The sequence below is a fragment of the Nansenia antarctica genome (assembly GCF_963989245.1).
Source record: "Nansenia antarctica genome assembly, chromosome: 1".
NCBI lineage: Eukaryota > Metazoa > Chordata > Actinopteri > Argentiniformes > Microstomatidae > Nansenia > Nansenia antarctica.
The window spans coordinates 109047270-109067269 of record NC_137674.1 but is presented as its reverse complement, the minus strand read 5'-3'; the positions used below and the strand labels follow the sequence as shown (position 1 = coordinate 109067269).

General features: G+C 48.0%; 1 protein-coding gene across 1 annotated transcript in view; it reads left to right on the top strand.

The window, feature by feature from the left end:
• Positions 1–20000, top strand: part of armc9 (armadillo repeat containing 9) — a gene marked incomplete at its 5' end in the record, with an annotated part of 48792 nt that overhangs the window by 15334 nt on the left and 13458 nt on the right. The window contains 13 exons of the mRNA XM_080539140.1: positions 26–60; positions 654–765; positions 1123–1215; positions 3481–3571; positions 5193–5316; positions 5584–5723; positions 6060–6136; positions 7182–7256; positions 7708–7798; positions 8253–8311; positions 11806–11904; positions 12289–12404; positions 19885–20000. The exon at positions 19885–20000 is cut by the window's right edge and continues 54 nt beyond it. Coding sequence (XP_080395266.1) covers positions 26–60; positions 654–765; positions 1123–1215; positions 3481–3571; positions 5193–5316; positions 5584–5723; positions 6060–6136; positions 7182–7256; positions 7708–7798; positions 8253–8311; positions 11806–11904; positions 12289–12404; positions 19885–20000 — 1228 coding nt within the window. The remainder of the gene's footprint in view (positions 1–25; positions 61–653; positions 766–1122; positions 1216–3480; positions 3572–5192; positions 5317–5583; positions 5724–6059; positions 6137–7181; positions 7257–7707; positions 7799–8252; positions 8312–11805; positions 11905–12288; positions 12405–19884) is intronic.

Here is a 20000-nt window from a genome sequence, read left to right as displayed (position 1 = left end):
GATGATCTTCCTCTCTCTCCTTCAGGCTTCTTCGATGCTCCGCGCCTCTGTCGCCCCTCCGTAAGTCTGAACCAGAACCACAGCAGATTCTCAGCTTACCCCCCCCCCCCCCTCCCCACCCCTCCCCAACATTACCAGTTCCTGTCACTTAGACCAGTGGTTCTCAAACCTCTCCTCGGGGACCCCCAGCCGCTCCACATATTTGATCTGTTCCACCACCACCAGCACACCTGATTCAACTAATCAAGTACAAATCATAATTGCTTTGTACTTGATTAGTGGCTGGGGGTCCCTGAGGAGAGGTTTGAGAACCAATGACTTAGAGTACATAGTTTTGTGACCTGGGGTGGTCCAGGGGTCTAGCACTGCGGTCTACAGTGCCCGTGTCGGCATGGGTTTGAATCTGGCCCATGTCGGCCCTGCTGACATGCCCTCTCTCCCTTCTTCTTCTCCTTACTTTCCTGTCTGTCTTCTTCACTGTATCTGTCCGATAATAAAAAATAATAAAAACATGGAAAAACATGAGTGGAGGGACTGCCCCATTCAGAAAAAAAAGTTCATAATTTTCCAACAGCTAAATGCTGTTTGACCCCCTGGGCTTCCCGTAGGCCCACACGCAGCCTCTAAGCTGCAGTTCTCCCCCTGGCCTGCAGGAGGCCTAAAGAGGTGCCGCTGCTGCCCTCCCTGGACTACGACAAGCTGAAGAGGGACCTGCTGGGGGGCTCGGACCGCCTCAAGGCCCTGCTGCTCCAGGCCCTGCGCTGGGTGAGGCAGCCTGCTGTCCTGGGGCTGCTACTAGCCTTTATAGCAGTCCTATGAGCTGTCATAAGCTGTAATCACTGGTCTACTACTAACTACTGTTATGACAGTTCCATGTTCCGTGTAAAAAGCTAATATTTGGGCACTACATGGAGGGTAAGACAATTTCTTGGTAGTAGTTCCAAGCCAATAGCATGTCTAACTTGTGGTTGTGTCTAACCACGATTATAGAGTTTATTGTAAGGTTGTTTGTGTGTTTGTGTGTGCGTGTGTGCGTGTGTGTGTGTGTGTGTGTGTGTGTGTGCGCGCGTGTGTGTGTGTGTGTGTGTGTTTGTGTGTGTGTGTGTGTGTGTCTGTTCTCAGAGGCTGACCCGCTCCCTCCATGGTGAGCAGAGGGACACCGTGCTCCAGGCCTTCATCAGCAACGACCTCCTGGATCGCTACGACAACCGACAGGTGGGTGACCCAGCCATAGGCCATGTTCAAGACCTGTTAACATCACACTGGGGCGGCCGTGGCGCAGGAGGTAGAGCTGCCGTCTAATGATCGCAAGGTTGGCAGATCGGCGGTTCGAGCCCCGGCTGGCCACATGTCGAAGTGTCCTTGGGAAAGGACACCTTGTAAGCACACCTTGGGAAAGGACACTTCCACATATAACCCCAAATTGCTCCCAGTGAGCATGTTGCATGGTAGCTTGCCGCCATTGGTGTGTGAATGTGTGTGTGAATGGGTGAATGAGAGGCCGTTGTAAAGCGCTTTGGATAAAGGCGCTATATAAGTGCAGCCACGAAATATGATCGTACATCCCCTCCCAGGGTTGTTTGGGTCAGTTTGTTGGCCTTTCATGAAGCTTCTCAACGCAGTGAACGGCTTAAGTAGAATCCACTCACACAGGACGAATGCTGGGGGTCTAAATCTGTCAATCTGTCAATCTGTCAATTGAAACGTCGCAATAATTGTAAAAGTTCACGAACTCTTTTGTTTAGGGTCAAAGGTCAAAAGACCACACAGTCACGACATCTCTGTGTCTTTTAATAAACATGTTATCTTAGCCTCCCTCACACAGGGGACTCTCTCTCGCTGTGAAAAGGCCCATCCTCAGAGTCAACGCCGGTAGCACTGAAGGCCTCTCTGGCGCTTGAGTTACCTCCGTTGTTTAGGGAAGAGCTGAACCCGAGCCCGGGATCGTGTATCCACGACTCCACCGGCTCAGAAGGTCTTAGGAGGAGAAGGCCCTGGAGCAAGTCTTCTTCTTCTTCTTCTACTTTTTCTTCTTCTTTTTCTTCTTTGTGAGCTGTTTATTGTTTTGTTTTTTGTGTGGCATCCGTGGCAACCACGGCAGTTACGACTCCGACTCCCGTTTCATTCAGTGTATACACATACATGGCTTGAAGCGCTAATGTATAAAAAAAAAGACCGCCACTTTTCACTTTTCACTTTTTTTTTTCTCCTCTTCTCCGATCGCTCTCCTTTTGTCTGTCTTCCCGACGTGAAAGTCTGCTCCGAGTCAGGGAGTCGTCGGGTCATCGGAGGCCACTTAAGAGATGTTTTTAGAGCTTTAATCTGCGGCGTAATAAATCCAGGGAGTAATTGCTCGTAATCATCGCCGACACAAACGGCCTGGTTGGCGAGGGGTCGCCCTCGGGGAAGCATGTGACCTCTCCACCGTCAGCTGACCTGGGTAGCTCGCGTGACAGAGCTCGGGGAGACGTTGGCCTGTAGCCCAGATATGGATGGGAGAGGGGTTTGGGATTTTTTTGTTTGTTTGTTTTCAGGTTATGTTGGCCAACTAGTAGGCACTTACGGGGATGGATGCTGCTGTATAAGAAAAACATCTCATTAGTAGAAAATCAAATGGAGGAAGAAAAAAAATAAAAGATTCTAGCCATGATGAGTTGAGTGAAGAGAGGATTGGAGATGGATTGATTGCACCAAAGAAATGCTTGAGAAATGTTTAGGGCTGATATGTCCACTTAGAAGGGGCAAGCTGGGATAAGTACGTACATGTCTGACTTTTAAATTAATGATATAGCCATTGATCGAATAATATAACTTATAAATGCCTTGTGGGCTTAGTGCAACTGTCATACCACATCAGCACCCACATTATAAGCTTGTTTTTACTCTTGTTTTACTCTTGTAAACAAACGCTGTATATCTTCTTTTTTTTTTTTACATGGTTAAAACTATCATTTTGATCTCAGGGATGGTCAGTCCTATAGCATCTATAGCTCCCTCTATGACTTTGAGAGTGGTGACATTTCTCCAGCCCCATCCCTGAGTTGTTTACCAAAAAAAGGGTCTCTGTTGTTGTTTGAATTCCAGATTACACCTTTAAAAAACAACATATACCTGTATATGCCTCAAAGCCAAGCTTTGATACCTGATACCTGTTCTGTGTGTTTCTGTGTGAAACGAATGTCGTGGCCTTTGATTGACACTCTGGGTGCGTCCGTAAATACGCTCTGGAAAATCTGATCAGCACTCCCGGAACGCCTCTTGTCCAATCAGATGACTCGGTCGCTCTATGACGTTTGAACGTCAGTGTGCGCTCCGACGCTCTCGAATTCAGAGCGAATTTACGAACGCACCCTCTGTAACTTGCCTTGTGACACGGAGTTCACTACAATTCTACATTCTCTCTACAATACATGCCGTGTTTTCCCCCTATGAATCCCCCCCCCTTCCCCATTTAAACCCTCTTTGTCCTGTGCTTGGCAGAAAACCGTGCTTCACTTGATCAAGTCGAAGAACGAGATAGTCAGGCAGTACACGGCCCGTCTCGTCAACGCCTTCGCCTCCCTTACAGAAGGTATGTGTGTGTGTGTGTGTGTGTGTGTGTGTGTGTGTGTGTGTGTGTGTGTGTGTGTGTGTGTGTAGGTGTGTGTGGGTGTGTGTGTAGTACGGTACATCATTAGCCATGAACCAGTTTGGCTGTACTGGAACTAGTGTAATATTATGTTCAGAGCATTCTGCTGTGTGGTCAAATCCATGTAATTGGATGCATTTTTCGCAGAATTCGGCATTCAAGGATGAGGATGAGGGCCTCCAGCTGAAAAAAGAAAAGAAGCAAAAGCTTTTAGGTAGCAGATAATGATTCCTCCCAGCCAGACCTTTGTAGAGTAGAACATACAGATGCTGCTCATTTGGGACGTTTTGGACCCTAAATGAAGGTCTTATTGATCTCTTGAATAAAGTCTATGCTGAGTGTTTCCGTAACAGACGGAGATCGTGAGAGCTATGATGCCCACACAGTAGCCCCTACCCCTTGTGGAGTCTGATAGTAATAATAATATACGACATTTAGCTGAAGGTTTTATCCAAAGGGACTAACATTGCAGCGAGTGAATATATACAGTTCACAGTATATATGGTCCCAGCGGGAATCAGGGGATAGGGTAGACAGGGGCTAGATAGGGTAGGGAGGGGCAAGATAGGGTAGGGAGGGGCTAGATAGAGTAGGGAGGGGCTAGATAGAGTAGGGAGGGGCTAGATAGGGTAGGGAGGGGCTAGATAGGGGAGGGAGGGGCTAGATAGGGGAGGGAGGGGCTAGATAGGGTAGGGAGGGGCTAGATAGGGTAGGGAGGGGCTAGATAGAGTAGGGAGGGGCTAGATAGAGTAGGGAGGGGCTAGATAGGTTAGGGAGGGGCTAGATAGGGTAGGGAGGGGCTAGATAGGGTAGGGAGGGGCTAGATAGGGTAGGGAGGGGCTAGATAGAGTAGGGAGGGGCTAGATAGAGTAGGGAGGGGCTAGATAGGTTAGGGAGGGGCTAGATAGGGTAGGGAGGGGCTAGATAGGGGAGGGAGGGGCTAGATAGGGTAGGGAGGGGCTAGATAGAGTAGGGAGGGGCTAGATAGGTTAGGGAGGGGCTAGATAGGGTAGGGAGGGGCTAGATAGGGTAGGGAGGGGCTAGATAGGGTAGGGAGGGGCTAGATAGAGTAGGGAGGGGCTAGATAGAGTAGGGAGGGGCTAGATAGAGTAGGGAGGGGCTAGATAGGGTAGGGAGGGGCTAGATAGAGTAGGGAGGGGCTAGATAGAGTAGGGAGGGGCTAGATAGAGTAGGGAGGGGCTAGATAGGGTAGGGAGGGGCTAGATAGGGTAGGGAGGGGCTAGGTAGGGTAGGGAGGGGCTAGATAGGGTAGACAGGGGCTAGATAAGGTAGGGAGGGGCTAGATTCAGAAGAAAGAGAAAATCGGACTTTTATTCAGAATTTTTTTTTTTTCAGTCTTTTATTCAGAAAAAAAAAATCTGACTTTTATTCAGAAATAATTTTTTTCTGACTTAAAGAAATAAAAAATGTCTGACTTAGTCTGAAATTTACTTTTTAGGACTTTAGGGTAGGGAGGGGCTAGATTTTGGGCTTGTGTCTGGATGGGGACACTGTATCCCTTTGTCCCGGGCGGTGACCCCCTGTGATGCGTTTCCTGTTCCAGGTCGCGTGTACCTGTCCCACGTCCCGTCTCTGTCCAGGCTGCTGATGGAGTCTCTCAGGCAGGAGGAGAAGGACTCCGTCAGCCGGGAGAACGTTCTGGGAGCCCTGCAGAAGCTCAGCCTCAGGTGAACATTCACATTCACATTTACATTTTTACATGTTTGGGCATTTAGCAGACGCCTTATTCCCAAGCGGACTTACAATCGATACATTTGACTAAGGAAGTGAATCATCAAGCCACCAGTCGTGGCAGGAAGAGTGATCTAGCTCAGGCCCGGGGTCGTTGGCAGTCGTCGTGCTAGAAGAAGAAAGAAATATTATTTTTTAATATATATTTAGACACTGGAGAATCAGCAGTAACATCCTTGTAACATCCCTGCGTTTCCCTGTAGGCGGAGTCAACAGTCGGCCATGATAGCGGACGACCTGATTGGCTGGCTGGTGGACGAGCTGCAGGACTCGGACTGCCTGTCTGACTACACGCTGGAGTACGCCGTCGCCCTGCTCATGAACCTCTGTCTGCGCACCAAAGGTACCGTTGGTCCCTAAGGTCGTCGGTTCGATTCCCGCTGGCGACTGTTGTCTGGTCACTGTTGCCTTGGGCCTTGTTGCCTTGGGCGTTCTGGCCTTTAGCCTGATGTCTGATACCCTTTTAAAGTCGTTAGGTTAAACAAACGAGATGGCAGTGTAAAATAAGACGTTTGATACTGCGTCTGTGTTCATCCTGTTAAGACTGTGTTGTGATGACTCTGTTAAGACTGTTGTGATGACTCTGTTGTGTGTGTGTGTGTGTGTGTGTATATGTGTGTATGTGTGTGTGTGTGTGTGTGTGTGTGTGTGTGTGTGTGTGTGTTGTGATGCCTCACAGGAAAGAGGAAGTGTTGTGAGAACGCCAAGCACGTCCTGAAGGTGCTGACCAACCTGCTGGGACACGAGAACCACGAGGTAACACACACACACACACACAAACACACACACACGCACGCACACGTACGCACGCACACGCACACACACACGCACACTCACTCACACACAAATTCACGCACGCACGCACACATGCACACACACACACTCACTCAATCGTTCGCACACACACACACACTCGCTTGCACGCACACACGAACACACGAACACACACACTCGCACTCACGCACATTCACACACACACACACACACACACACACACACATAGACACACACTCACAAACTCATGCACGCACTCTCTCACTCACTCACTCTCTCTCTCTCTCTCTCTCTCTCTCTCTCTCTCTCTCTCTCTCTCTCTCTCTCACACACACACACACACACACTCACTCACTCACTTTCTCTCACTTTCTCTCTCTCTCTCACACACACACACACACACACACAAATTCATCTGCACAGAGACAGCAAGCGCTATCCAGCTATCAGCTGATTGTTGCATCATCCATCAGTGACAGTCCTAACAGTGACCTTTAACCTCCTCCATCAATCCTAACGGTAACATCAGGCTCCGCCCCTATGAACTCATACATCTACACACAAGCCCTGAAAGGCTGTGATATTCCTAAAACATGTTTCCACTCACATGTTTCTGTTTCCCCCGTGATAACGACTTCAACACCTATGTATGTATGTATGTAATTATCTAGAGACAGTGTAGATATATGGAGGTTTATTAGAGATTATTGCATACATGGATCTATGCATACATGGTGTTTAGGGGCTTGTAGGGACCTGTTGTCCTGTTCTCCTTGCTCTCTCTCTCTCTCTCTCCCACATCCCCCCTGAGGTGATTCCATACCTTCCATACCTCCGTTCTGCTGTCATCCCCCCTTCCCTATGTGGACACACAAAGAGCCCTAACCAGAACAGATAGGCCGTGAGACAGACTTGTACGTACTCGCTCACACACTCAGCCACTGTATACACTGTATAAACTGTGTGTGTGTGTGTGTGTGTGTGTGTGTGTGTGTGTGTGTGTGTGTGTGTGTGTGTGTGTTAACAGATCCGACCGTATGTGAATGGGGCCCTCTATAGCATCCTGTGTATTCCTGCTGTGAGAGAGGAAGCCAGGGAGATAGTGAGTATGTCTGTCTGTCTGCCTGCCTGTCTGTCTGTCTGTTTCTGTCTGTCTGTCTGCCTGTCTGTCTGTTTCTGTCTGCCTGTCTGTCTGTCTGTCTGTTTCTGTCTGTCTGTCTGTCTGTCTGTTTGTTTCTGTCTGCCTGCCTGCCTGCCTGTCTGTCTGTCTGTCTGTCTGTGTCTGTCTGTCTGCCTGCCTGCCTGTCTGTCTGCCTGCCTCTCTGTCTGCCTGCCTGCCTGTCTGTCTGTCTGTCTGTCTGTCTGTTTCTTTCTGTCTGTCTGCCTGCCTGTCTGTCTGCCTGCCTGCCTGTCTGTCTGTCTGTTTCTGTCTGTCTGTCTGTTTGTTTGTTTCTGTCTGTCTGCTATTGAACATGGTGTGTGTGCGTGTGTGTGTGTGTGTGTGTGTGTGTGTGTGTGTGTGTGTGTGTGTGTGTGTGTGTGTGTGTGTGCAGAGCATGGAGGAGATCTTGCGGTGTTACAGCAGAGAGGAGAACCCGGAGCTGAACAGGCAGATTGAGTTCATCATCAAACAGCTGAACTCAGGTCAGTCAGCAACCCCGAGGGAATGAGAGTAATCCAGAATGTAATATCTTTGCACTAGAACAGCCGTGGGTGGGGGTCATTTGAGTTAAAAATGTTGTTTTAATATCTTTGCAATCGATCAAATTTCAGGACCCTCCTTTCATGACTTTTCCTAGATACATGTATGTGCGTTCTACCACCCAGTATCCTTACATTTTCAAAATCACACCAGGATAAGATAGTATAAAGCTATTTTGCAGTTTTTCTGTGTAGGAGGGCAGGCTATTTTACAAGACGCGCCAACTAGTGGTCGTTGTATGTAAGTAGCAGCTTCCTATTGTAAAGACTATGGTCATTTGACCCCCGAGGCGGCTCTTATAGTAGGTAACATAGACACGGCTGTTCTAGTGTTAACAGGACAGAGTTAACTGGAGGACCGTACATTAACACACCTTGGTGACGCTTTCGTCCCCAGGAGACGTGACTGAAGAGGGTCCAGAGTCTGATGATGAAGAGGAGGATGATGATGATGAGGTAGGCCTCACACACACCACACACACACACACACACACACACACACACACACCAACAGACATACACCAACAGACATGCACACACACACACATACGCACACACACACACACATACGCACATACTCACCAACACACATCCACACACACATACACACACACACATACGCACATACACACACACACACCCTTTCCCCCACCGACCACCACACCCCTGAATCTTTCGGTCCACAGTACCTCATGTATGTGAACAGTACCATTCAAAAGTTTGTACACAACTTTCCCATTCAATTGAATGGGGAGGGGTGTGTCCAACCTTGTGACTGGTCCTGTTACATCCAGGAGAGTGAGAACCCTGTGGGAGGGGAGGAGGGGGGGAGTTTGGTCCTGTACATCCAGAGGAGTGAGAGAGACTGTGGGAGGGGAGGAGGGGAGGAGGGGGGGAGTTTGGTCCTGTACATCCAGAGGAGTGAGAGAGACTGTGGGAGGGGAGGAGGGGAGGAGGGGGGGAGTTTGGTCCTGTACATCCAGAGGAGTGAGAGAGACTGTGGGAGGGGAGGAGGGGAGGAGGGGAGGAGGGGGGGAGTTTGGTCCTGTACATCCAGAGGAGTGAGAGAGACTGTGGGAGGGGAGGAGGGGAGGAGGGGAGGAGGAGGGGAGGAGTTTGGTCCTGTACATCCAGAGGAGTGAGAGAGACTGTGGGAGGGGAGGAGGGGAGGAGGGGAGGAGGGGAGGAGGGGAGGAGTTTGGTCCTGTACATCCAGAGGAGTGAGAGAGACTGTGGGAGGGGAGGAGGGGAGGAGGGGAGGAGGGGAGGAGGGGAGGAGTTTGGTCCTGTACATCCAGAGGAGTGAGAGAGACTGTGGGAGGGGAGGAGGGGAGGAGGGGAGGAGGGGAGGAGGGGAGGAGTTTGGTCCTGTACATCCAGAGGAGTGAGAGAGACTGTGGGAGGGGAGGAGGGGAGGAGTTTGGTCGTGTACATCCAGAGGAGTGAGAGAGACTGTGGGAGGGAAGGAGGGGAGGAGGGGAGGAGGGGGGGAGGAGGGGAGGAGGGGAGACATGCGTATCTGGCAGCCTTCCCAAACACGTGCAGATGGCGTGCCACAGCCACCGCGCCACAGCCGCACAGCCACAGTCCCCTCAGCCTGACACACATATCAGGTGACCTGGTGGCGCTGAGGGATGGGAGACTCTGGGAAACTGGGTTAACAGATAAGGCCTCCGCCTCAGGGGACGTGTGTGTGTGTGTGTGTGTGTGTGTGTGTATGTCTGTTGGTGTGTGTGTGTGTGTGTGTGTGTGTGTGTGTGTGTGTGTGTGTGTGTGTGTGTGTGTGTGGGTGTGTGTGTGTGTGTGTACGTGTGTACGTGTGTACGTGTGAACTGATTGCACTGATAGTGTTTATGTCCTTAATGCACTTTGTATTTACATGGACATAAATAAAGCATTTAAAATGTGTGTGTGTGTGTAGGTATGTGTGTGTGTGTGTGTGTGTGTGTGTGTGTGTGTGTGTGTGTGGTGTGTGTACGTGTGTACGTGTGTGAGTGTGTAGGTATGTGTGTGTGTGCATGCCTCCATTGCCCAGCTCCTGACCTCAAACTGCCCACCCCCATCACTACTGATCTGGGTCCTCCTGTCAATGACACTCAAGATAGCAACTTGCTTTAAATCTATAAAAGTATAATATTTATTAAAATAAATGGTCTTCAACAACTCGAGTTGGCCAGTCTAATTAACCTCACAATGGGAAGCTTTCAGAGACTGACCCCAAACTTTCACACTGGACATTTGGTATATTGTCACCATAGTCACAACATAGATAACGAGTCTGCACCCCATCACTGCCCATGAACACAAGACCCTCAACCCAGGGCAGAGTTTTCACAAACAGGACAGCCGGACTTTCAACAATCCCACGGGAGTTTCCATGGAGCTACTCCATGGAAATCTACTGTTACACTCTGTGTGGAAATGGACAGACCACGCAGACACAGGCAGAATAGGAGAACAGGACAATAGATACATGTTAAAAATCCCACTCTGACTCATGCGTACGCACATAAACTGGAGAAATTAGCAACTGCGACTCCGATGGCAGAAGATTGAAAGTCTAGAAAAGCTTTGAAATTGATCCCATTGTGTAAAATAATTGATCCCGTTGTGTAGAAGTATTACCTCTCACGCATTACATATGAAGAGTTCCCTGGAGCGCACGCAAAAAGACATGACTCAGGATAATGAATACTAACTGAGATATCTGTTTTTGCAAAACAAACCCATCAAATATGTTGTACAGTTTAATCAGGAATCATATAGAATTGGATCTGTAATTATGAATTGCATGTTATGAAATGTATTCACATAACAAGGTGAACAGTGGGACAAATTATGTTTAAACTGATGCCATTTTCAATGCCTCAGTCGGGCAGATACGAGCGCACAGTTTCATATTGTTGTCACGTGTTGTTAAGTATGTAGCCCGTTTTGCCCTTGAGCAAGGCACTTAACCCCTAACTGCTCCGGGGGGGAGGGGGGGGGGCGAAGATGTCTGACCCCTGTAGCCCAGAGCCCAGAGCTCTGTTCTCCCTGGGGGGGAGGACGTGTGTGTGTGTGTGTGTGTGTGTGTGTGTGTGTGTGTGAGTGAGTGAGTGTGTGTGAGTGTGTGAGTGTGTGTGTGAGAGTGTGAGTGTGAGTGTGTGTGAGTGTGTGAGTGTGCGTGTGCGAGTGCGAGTGCGAGTGTGCGTGTGCGTGTGCGTGCGCGAGTGCGCGTGCGTGACGTGTGCACCAACTACACATTGTTGCCTCAGTACTCGTGTTCTGTTCAACAATAACAGTTGAATCTTATCTTATCTCATGGTAGACACCTACACTAATTGATAATTGAACTGTTGTACTATTAGCTTCTGTTGGCGCATTCTATACACTCTATTGATTTTATGAGTCATTCTGGTGTCGAACCTGACTCTTCCTCCTTCCAGCATTGTGACTGCCAGTAATCTCTGGTCCCGAGCATAGATTACATTTTCCTCATGATGACTGATGGATAAATGATTCGCTTACTCAGACAAATGTGTTTCTTGTAAGTCACTTTGGATAAAAGGCGTCTTCTAAATGCCAACAATGTAAATGTGTGTGGCTGTGTGCGGCTGTGGCGCAGGAGGTAGAGCCAGAGTCTAATGACTGCAAGGTTGGCAGATCGGCGGTTCGAACCCCGGCTGGCCACATGTCGTCGAAGTGTCCTTGGGCAAGACACTGAACCACAAATTGCTCCCAATGAGCGGGCCGGCCGGCGCCTTGCATGGTAGCTTGTCACCATTTGTGTGTGAATGGGTGAATGAGAGGCCGTTGTAAAGCGCTTTGGAATAAGGAGCTATGTGAGTCAGACTATTTGTAAATGTGATGGTGTTCTGACCTGTGTGTGTGTGTGTGTGTGTGTGTGTGTGTGTGTGTGTGTGTGTGTGTGTGTGTGTGTGTGTGTGTGTGTGTGTGTGTGTTGACAGGAGGACACCATGGAGACCGACCTGGACAAAGAGGAAGTTCTTCAGCCTCAGCACCGCGAGCTGGCAGGAGAGAGCCTGCTGACCACCGAGTACCTGGGGGTGAGACACACACACACACACACACACACACAGCTGGCAGGAGAGAGCCTGCTGACCACCGAGTACCTGGGGGTGAGACGCACACACACATACACACACGCACACACACGCACACATGCACGCACGCACACACACATACACACATGACACACACACATGCACACACACACACCACATGCATAATCGCACAAACAACAGTAGACACACATACACAAACACGTATAACCACAGTCTGTGTGTGTGTGTGTGTGTGTGTGTGTTGACACTATCCCTCACTCCCTCACTGGGCCGCCTGTGTTACACAATAGGCTGGTTTGGATGGGAAGGTTAAAGTAAATGTGATACACTGATTTTCTGTGTGTGTGTGTGTGTGTGTGTGTCTAGATCATGACCAACATGGCCAGAGTGAAGAGGAGGTCGGCCACCCCAGCTGAACAGTGTGTTGACGAACCGTTACAGCGACCAGTGACCCCCGGCTCACATCGAAATGCCCACGCCGCGTAAGTTACACATACACATACACACACACACACACACACTCACACACACACTCACCCTGTCCCCATGATCACCCCATACCTGAATCCTTTGGCCCACATTACCTCACATTACCTCACATTACCTCACAATACCTCACATTACCTCACGTTACCTCACATTACCTCACATTACCTCACATTACCTCACAATACCTCACATTACCTCACATTACCTCACATTACCTCACATTACCTCACAATACCTCACATTACCTCACATTACCTCACAATACCTCACATTACCTCACATTACCTCACATTACCTCACAATACCTCACATTACCTCACATTACCTCACGTTACCTCACGTTACCTCACATTACCTCACAATACCTCACATTACCTCACATTACCTCACATTACCTCACAATACCTCACATTACCTCACATTACCTCACAATACCTCACATTACCTCACATTACCTCACGTTACCTCACAATACCTCACATTACCTCACATTACCTCACGTTACCTCACGTTACCTCACATTACCTCACAATACCTCACGTTACCTCACATTACCTCACATTACCTCACATTACCTCACAATACACCAAGAAGTGAGAGGAATATATATGAAAAGTGAGGAAGGAAGGATAGAGAAACACAAACACAAACACACACACACACACACACACACAGAGAGAGAGAGACAATGCTATTCAAACACACGTCAATCTCTGATTATGAGTCTGGGTGTGCCTTGGTAAGATGCCAGCGGTGTGGTGTCCCATGAACAGTTACCTCTCTGACCTTCCACAGTCTTTTCATAGCCTCTACCCACCCTTTCAGCCTTACCACAGCTGTGTGTATATTCACTTTGTTCAGCCTTACCACCCTGTGTATATTCCCTTTGTTCACTCACACCACCCAGTGTATATTCAACATGACTGTGTAGGGAGGGAGTGTTTGGGTTCTGCCTCACCACCCAGTGTATATTCAAGATTTCATTTCATTTCATTTCATTTAAAGCCTTTATTTCAACTCGGGGACCACTGAGGGAGACCCTCATTTCCGGTGCTGGGGCCGAGTACAATAAATACATAAACCGACTGAAAAGAAAGGAGAATGAAAAGATGACAGCGTGTTCGGGGAGGGAATGGTCGGGTTGCTATTGTCTCGCGTCACTGAAGCGTATCGGCTTATCAGTGTCGGGGTGAGACAAAGAGCTGATATGCCACCGATATCACCAACTTACTATTGTGTGTTTCGCTCCACATAACTTTAGATGGGCAAGTGGATAGGGAGGGGCAAGGGAGGGGGGGGTGGGGGGGGAGGATGAGGACAAAGATAAGGTTGTCCAGGTTGTAGTAAGGTGATGTGGAGGGTGTGCCTGTGTGAAACCCTACCCTGCTGTCACCATCAGTCATCTTGACCTTCTCTGAATTGATCACGGTCAATATTGCGCAAAGCGGAACGGGATCTCGTCCGGTTATCTCGACTGTCGCAGGAAGTTTCACCTTTCAAGTTTTATTGTCACGTCACATTGCGTGTTACTCTCAAGTGTGAGAGAGTAACATTCGTTTGGCTTCGGTTCCTGACATTGCAGCACTAGACAATAAGGCAGTAGGCATAATTCAAGATAATAATAAAAAAAGTGACATGATATAGTACAGGATATGAGTGACAAATAAGATTATTTACAATTAGCTAGCTTACAATTAATTTGTAGACAATACAAGACAGTAAGGCACTAGGCATAATTCAAAGTGTCAATAGTGCAGGACATAAGTGACAGTAGTAAAGTGGCTGTGAGCTGAAGGTTTAGGTAGTGTGTATACATGGGGTGTGTTAAGGTTAGGTAGTCTGTATACATGGGGTGTGTTAAGGTTAGGTAGTCTGTATACATGGGGTGTGCTTGTTAAGGTTAGGTAGTCTGTATACATGGGGTGTGTTAAGGTTAGGTAGTCTGTATACATGGGGTGTGCTTGTTAAGGTTAGGTAGTCTGTATACATGGGGTGTGTTAAGGTTAGGTAGTCTGTATACATGGGGTGTGTTAAGGTTAGGTAGTCTGTATGCATGGGGTGTGTTAAGGTTAGGTAGTCTGTATACATGGGGTGTGTTAAGGTTAGGTAGTCTGTATACATGGGGTGTGTTAAGGTTAGGTAGTCTGTATACATGGGGTGGGCTTGTTAAGGTTAGGTAGTCTGTATACATGGGGTGGGCTTGTTAAGGTTAGGTAGTCTGTATACATGGGGTGTGTTAAGGTTTAGGTAGTCTGTATACATGGGGTGTGTTAAGGTTAGGTAGTCTGTATACATGGGGTGTGTTAAGGTTAGGTAGTCTGTATACATGGGGTGTGTTAAGGTTAGGTAGTCTGTATACATGGGGTGTGTTAAGGTTAGGTAGTCTGTATACATGGGGTGTGTTAAGGTTAGGTAGTCTGTATACATGGGGTGTGTTAAGGTTAGGTAGTCTGTATACATGGGGTGTGCTTGTTAAGGTTTAGGTAGTCTGTATACATGGGGTGTGTTAAGGTTAGGTAGTCTGTATACATGGGTTGTGTTAAGGTTAGGTAGTCTGTATACATGGGGTGTGTTAAGGTTAGGTAGTCTGTATACATGGGGTGTGTTAAGGTTAGGTAGTCTGTATACATGGGGTGTGTTAAGGTTAGGTAGTCTGTATACATGGGGTGTGTTAAGGTTAGGTAGTCTGTATACATGGGGTGTGCTTGTTAAGGTTTAGGTAGTCTGTATACATGGGGTGTGCTTGTTAAGGTTCAGGTAGTCTGTATACATGGGGTGTGTTAAGGTTAGGTAGTCTGTATGCATGGGGTGTGTTAAGGTTAGGTAGTCTGTATACATGGGGTGTGTTAAGGTTAGGTAGTCTGTATACATGGGGTGTGTTAAGGTTTAGGTAGTCTGTATACATGGGGTGTGCTTGTTAAGGCTTAGGTAGTCTGTATACATGGGGTGTGCTTGTTAAGGTTTAGGTAGTCTGTATACATGGGGTGTGTTAAGGTTAGGTAGTCTGTATACATGGGTTGTGTTAAGGTTAGGTAGTCTGTATACATGGGGTGTGTTAAGGTTAGGTAGTCTGTATACATGGGGTGTGTTAAGGTTAGGTAGTCTGTATACATGGGGTGTGTTAAGGTTTAGGTAGTCTGTATACATGGGGTGTGTTAAGGTTAGGTAGTCTGTATACATGGGGTGTGCTTGTTAAGGTTAGGTAGTCTGTATACATGGGGTGTGTTAAGGTTAGGTAGTCTGTATACATGGGGTGTGCTTGTTAAGGTTAGGTAGTCTGTATACATGGGGTGTGTTAAGGTTAGGTAGTGTGTATACATGGGGTGTGTTAAGGTTAGGTAGTCTGTATACATGGGGTGTGCTTGTTAAGGTTAGGTAGTCTGTATACATGGGGTGTGCTTGTTAAGGTTAGGTAGTCTGTATACATGGGGTGTGTTAAGGTTAGGTAGTCTGTATACATGGGGTGTGCTTGTTAAGGTTAGGTAGTCTGTATACATGGGGTGTGTTAAGGTTAGGTAGTCTGTATACATGGGGTGTGCTTGTTAAGGTTAGGTAGTCTGTATACATGGGGTGTGTTAAGGTTAGGTAGTCTGTATACATGGGGTGTGTTAAGGTTTAGGTAGTCTGTATACATGGGGTGTGTTAAGGTTTAGGTAGTGTGTATACATGGGGTGTGTTAAGGTTAGGTAGTCTGTATACATGGGGTGTGCTTGTTAAGGTTTAGGTAGTCTGTATACATGGGGTGTGTTAAGGTTTAGGTCTGTATACATGGGGTGTGTTAAGGTTAGGTAGTCTGTATACATGGGGTGTGTTAAGGTTTAGGTAGTCTGTATACATGGGGTGTGTTAAGGTTAGGTAGTCTGTATACATGGGGTGTGCTTGTTAAGGTTTAGGTAGTCTGTATACATGGGGTGTGCTTTTAAGGTTAGGTAGTCCGTATGCATGGGATGTGCTTGTGGATGATAGTCAGTTGTCTACAGCGGGCTTGTTCATGAGCCTGATCACCTGGGGGAAGTAGCTGCTGGTTAGCCTCTGAGTTTTGGCCCTGAGGCTCCGGAAGAGGCCTCGCCTTTTGGCTGGGATCTTTCATGATCCTCCGGGCTTTGCTGTCACACCGTTTGTTGTGTTTATCATGGATGGACGGAAGCTCACTTCCACTGATGCGCTCGGCTGTCCTCACCAACCCCTCCGCACCACCCCTCTGTACCACCCCTCTGTACCACCCCTCTGTAGCGCTCTGCGGTTGAGGGCAGTGCAGTTGCCGTAGTGACCAGGCAGTGATGCACTCAGTCAGTATGCCCTCGGTGGTGCCTCTGTAGAAGGCCCCCCCCACGGCAAACTTCTTCAGGTGGAATAGCCGCTGCTGTGCCTTTTCCACCACCTGTTTGGCGTGCACGTCCCAGGTGAGGTCGTCATCAGAAGAAGAAGAAAGGCACTTATCGTTGAATGGGTTCCCTTAGTTGCGTCACGGTTCGATACAGATAAACTGTTTACATAAACTATATCAGGGCACAGCTACTGTTACACCGATATGAAAAGGTTTTCCTCAGGGCGACAAAGAATGTGGCCGGAACGACTGTTTGGGGCTTTAGAGATTATTATTGTCATTGTTATTATGTCCCAACAACAGTGACAGATAACTGATAAAGCCGTGATAACGGTACTGTCCTAAGTACCTATTAGCCGGTTCTCCACAGAGAGGCTAACGCCCTGTATGCCCAAGGCCAATTGTTGTATTTTACACAGACATTCCCGCAGGCTTCAGCTGGGTTTACTGGTTTACTCTTCTGTGGTTAACACCTGGGGTTATGGCCTCCTCTACCCCTCCCTGGTGCTTTCAAGGGCGGGCTACTCTTATCATCCAAGTGCTTCAGTTGCCTGGCAAACTTGGTGGTGGGTGGCAAGCGTCATCCAAGTTCGCTCGCTGTTACTACACAATCGAATTGATTTGAATAGCGATTCTTATCACAAAGTTAAGTACAATTGTAATAGTTCGCCACCTTACGACCTGCACAATGTAAACAAACTGACGATCGTACAGGATGGGACTGTAACTGTGGAAATTCCATCTATGAATAATGTTAATGTCCTAGCTGCTTAGTGCTTAATGTAGTGCTAAGCGCCAACAAAGCACTCGCTAACTACCCTTAACCATCTCCCGTAACCCTGCCACCCCCCTCCCTCCCCTGGTCATTGCTGTGTTAATTGTTTCCTGTGCCTGTTCGTTAACTCTGTGTTCTATGTACTCATGTTATCTGTTGCTCGTTGTTTCCGTGTTTTTGTCTACCCATACTGTCAGCGTCTTTGAGTCCCTGAAAAGCGCTTTATAAATATAAGGAATTATTATTACCATTACCCTCAGAGTACTAACAGAGTATACACAAAATCAAAGTATTGAACCAGCAATACACCAAGTACAAATCATGACACAAAAGTACAACAAAGGTACAAAGTACAAGCAGAATACATCAATGGGCAGGCAAAAGTACTACCAAATACAAGCTACTACGATACAAACGGACCTACAAGACAGACACCGGCACACAAAGTGTTGTCACTGGGCCAAGGAAGTGGTGTTCTAACAGTAAATACGACAGCACCTATCCAGATGTCCTTACACTGTACCGTAGACGCCCGGGAATCGCCGATCATGCGTCAGAGAGAAAAGCAGCAGCCTGTCCTGGAAACGAACAATGACTCACTGGACGTGCGTGACTTCCCTCTCCCCATCTTCTTAATCCCCCCGGGCCCAGACTCTCTCCCCGCACGCAGCGCAACGGACGACTCCGATGAGTCAGTGGAGGTGGACAATGTCTGGCAGGGATTAGCAGCCATTGTTGCAGACTGCCAGCCTTTTCTTTGTTCTGAAGGGTGTCTTGTGTTTCCCAGGACTGAGGAGGCTGTGAGGCAGGGTGGTGGTGATGGAGGAGATAACAGGAGGAGGAGGAGGAGGAGGAGGTCTGGTCAGGTGTTGTTCTGAGTGGGCAGGGCAAAGGCCAGAGAACTCTTGGGTCTAGGCTTCACGACGAATCCCAGTGGCTCTGAACCTTCTGGTAATCTGAAGATACTGAGGGTGCTTTGGATTAGTTTTTTCGGGGTTTTACAAGTCTGTATTCAAATCGTCGGGCAAGCAAGTGAAGGGAGATGTTTTTCAGACATGCTTTTCACGCACCTGACCCGTTATGTTGAACTAAATATGAGGCTAAATCTGATAATCTGATACGATTCCGAATCTGATAAGAGTCCGTTTACATTACATTACATTTTTGGCATTCAGCAGACGCCTTTGTTGTCAAAGTGACATACAGTACAACAAGTACATTTGTCTAAGTAAGTACATGTAAGTGAATCATCCATCCATCAGCCAATCGTGAGAAAAGGTAATGCTAGGACCAGGGGCCATTGGCAGTTACCATGCTAGAAGAAGGAAGAATTATGATAAATATTTTTATTATTTCCAGTAGAGAAGCTGTACAGGGGGGTAGTTGGGATGAGGAGGTGTTTACATTAAACAATGATTAATGACGTAAGTCCTGACTGAAGGGAAGACTGCGTTAGTTCAGGCGGGACACTTTAAGTCGACGGACAGCTGACCGACACGTAAGACATCCACTGCTTAATGGCCTAGTCTCATCACACGGTTCCTGGTTCGATTCCGACCCTCGACATATCCTGCATGTCATCCCTCCTCTCTATCACACCCGTCCTTCCTGTCAGTCTCTACTGTCTCTATCCTCCTCTCTCTCCCTCACCCATCCTTCCTGTCAATCTCAACTGTCTCTCTCTATCCTCCTCTCTCTCTCTCACCCATCCTTCCTGTCAGTCTCTACTGTCTCTATCCTCCTCTCTCTCACCCATCCTTCCTGTCAATCTCTACTGTCTCTATCTTCCTCTCTCTCACCCATCCTTCCTGTCAGTCTCTACTGTCTCTATCCTCCTCTCTCTCACCCATCCTTCCTGTCAATCTCTACTGTCTCTATCCTCCTCTCTCTCACCCATCCTTCCTGTCAGTCTCTATTGTCTCTACCCTCCTCTCTCTCACCCATCCTTCCTGTCAATCTCTACTGTCTCTATCCTCCTCTCTCTCTCACCCATCCTTCCTGTCAGTCTCTACTGTCTCTATCCTCCTCTCTCTCTCACCCATCCTTCCTGTCAATCTCTACTGTCTCTACTATCCCAATGAAAGCAGAAATGACCTAAATATATATATATATATACTGTATATATATATATATATATGTTACGATGCATGTGGGAATACGGTACATGTGGGAAAACTAGGGTTAGGGTTAGGTGCTACGTCGACTTGGTACATGCTGGCATTTCTAACCCTAACCTTAACCCTAGCACCGTAGCACCTAACCCTAACCCTAGTTTTCCCACATGTACCGTAACATATATATATATTTTTTTTTTTTAAACCTCCATCAGGAGATGCATCTTTAAGAGCCCATACGTGTTTCTGCTTGACAGGGACCACCGGCTGGGCAGCGCGGGCCGTGCGGAGGCAGAGTACCCCCCCTCCCGGAGCAGACAGAGAGCTGAGGACAGCCCCCGCCCCCCCCCCTCCCACTACGCCTCCCGCCCCC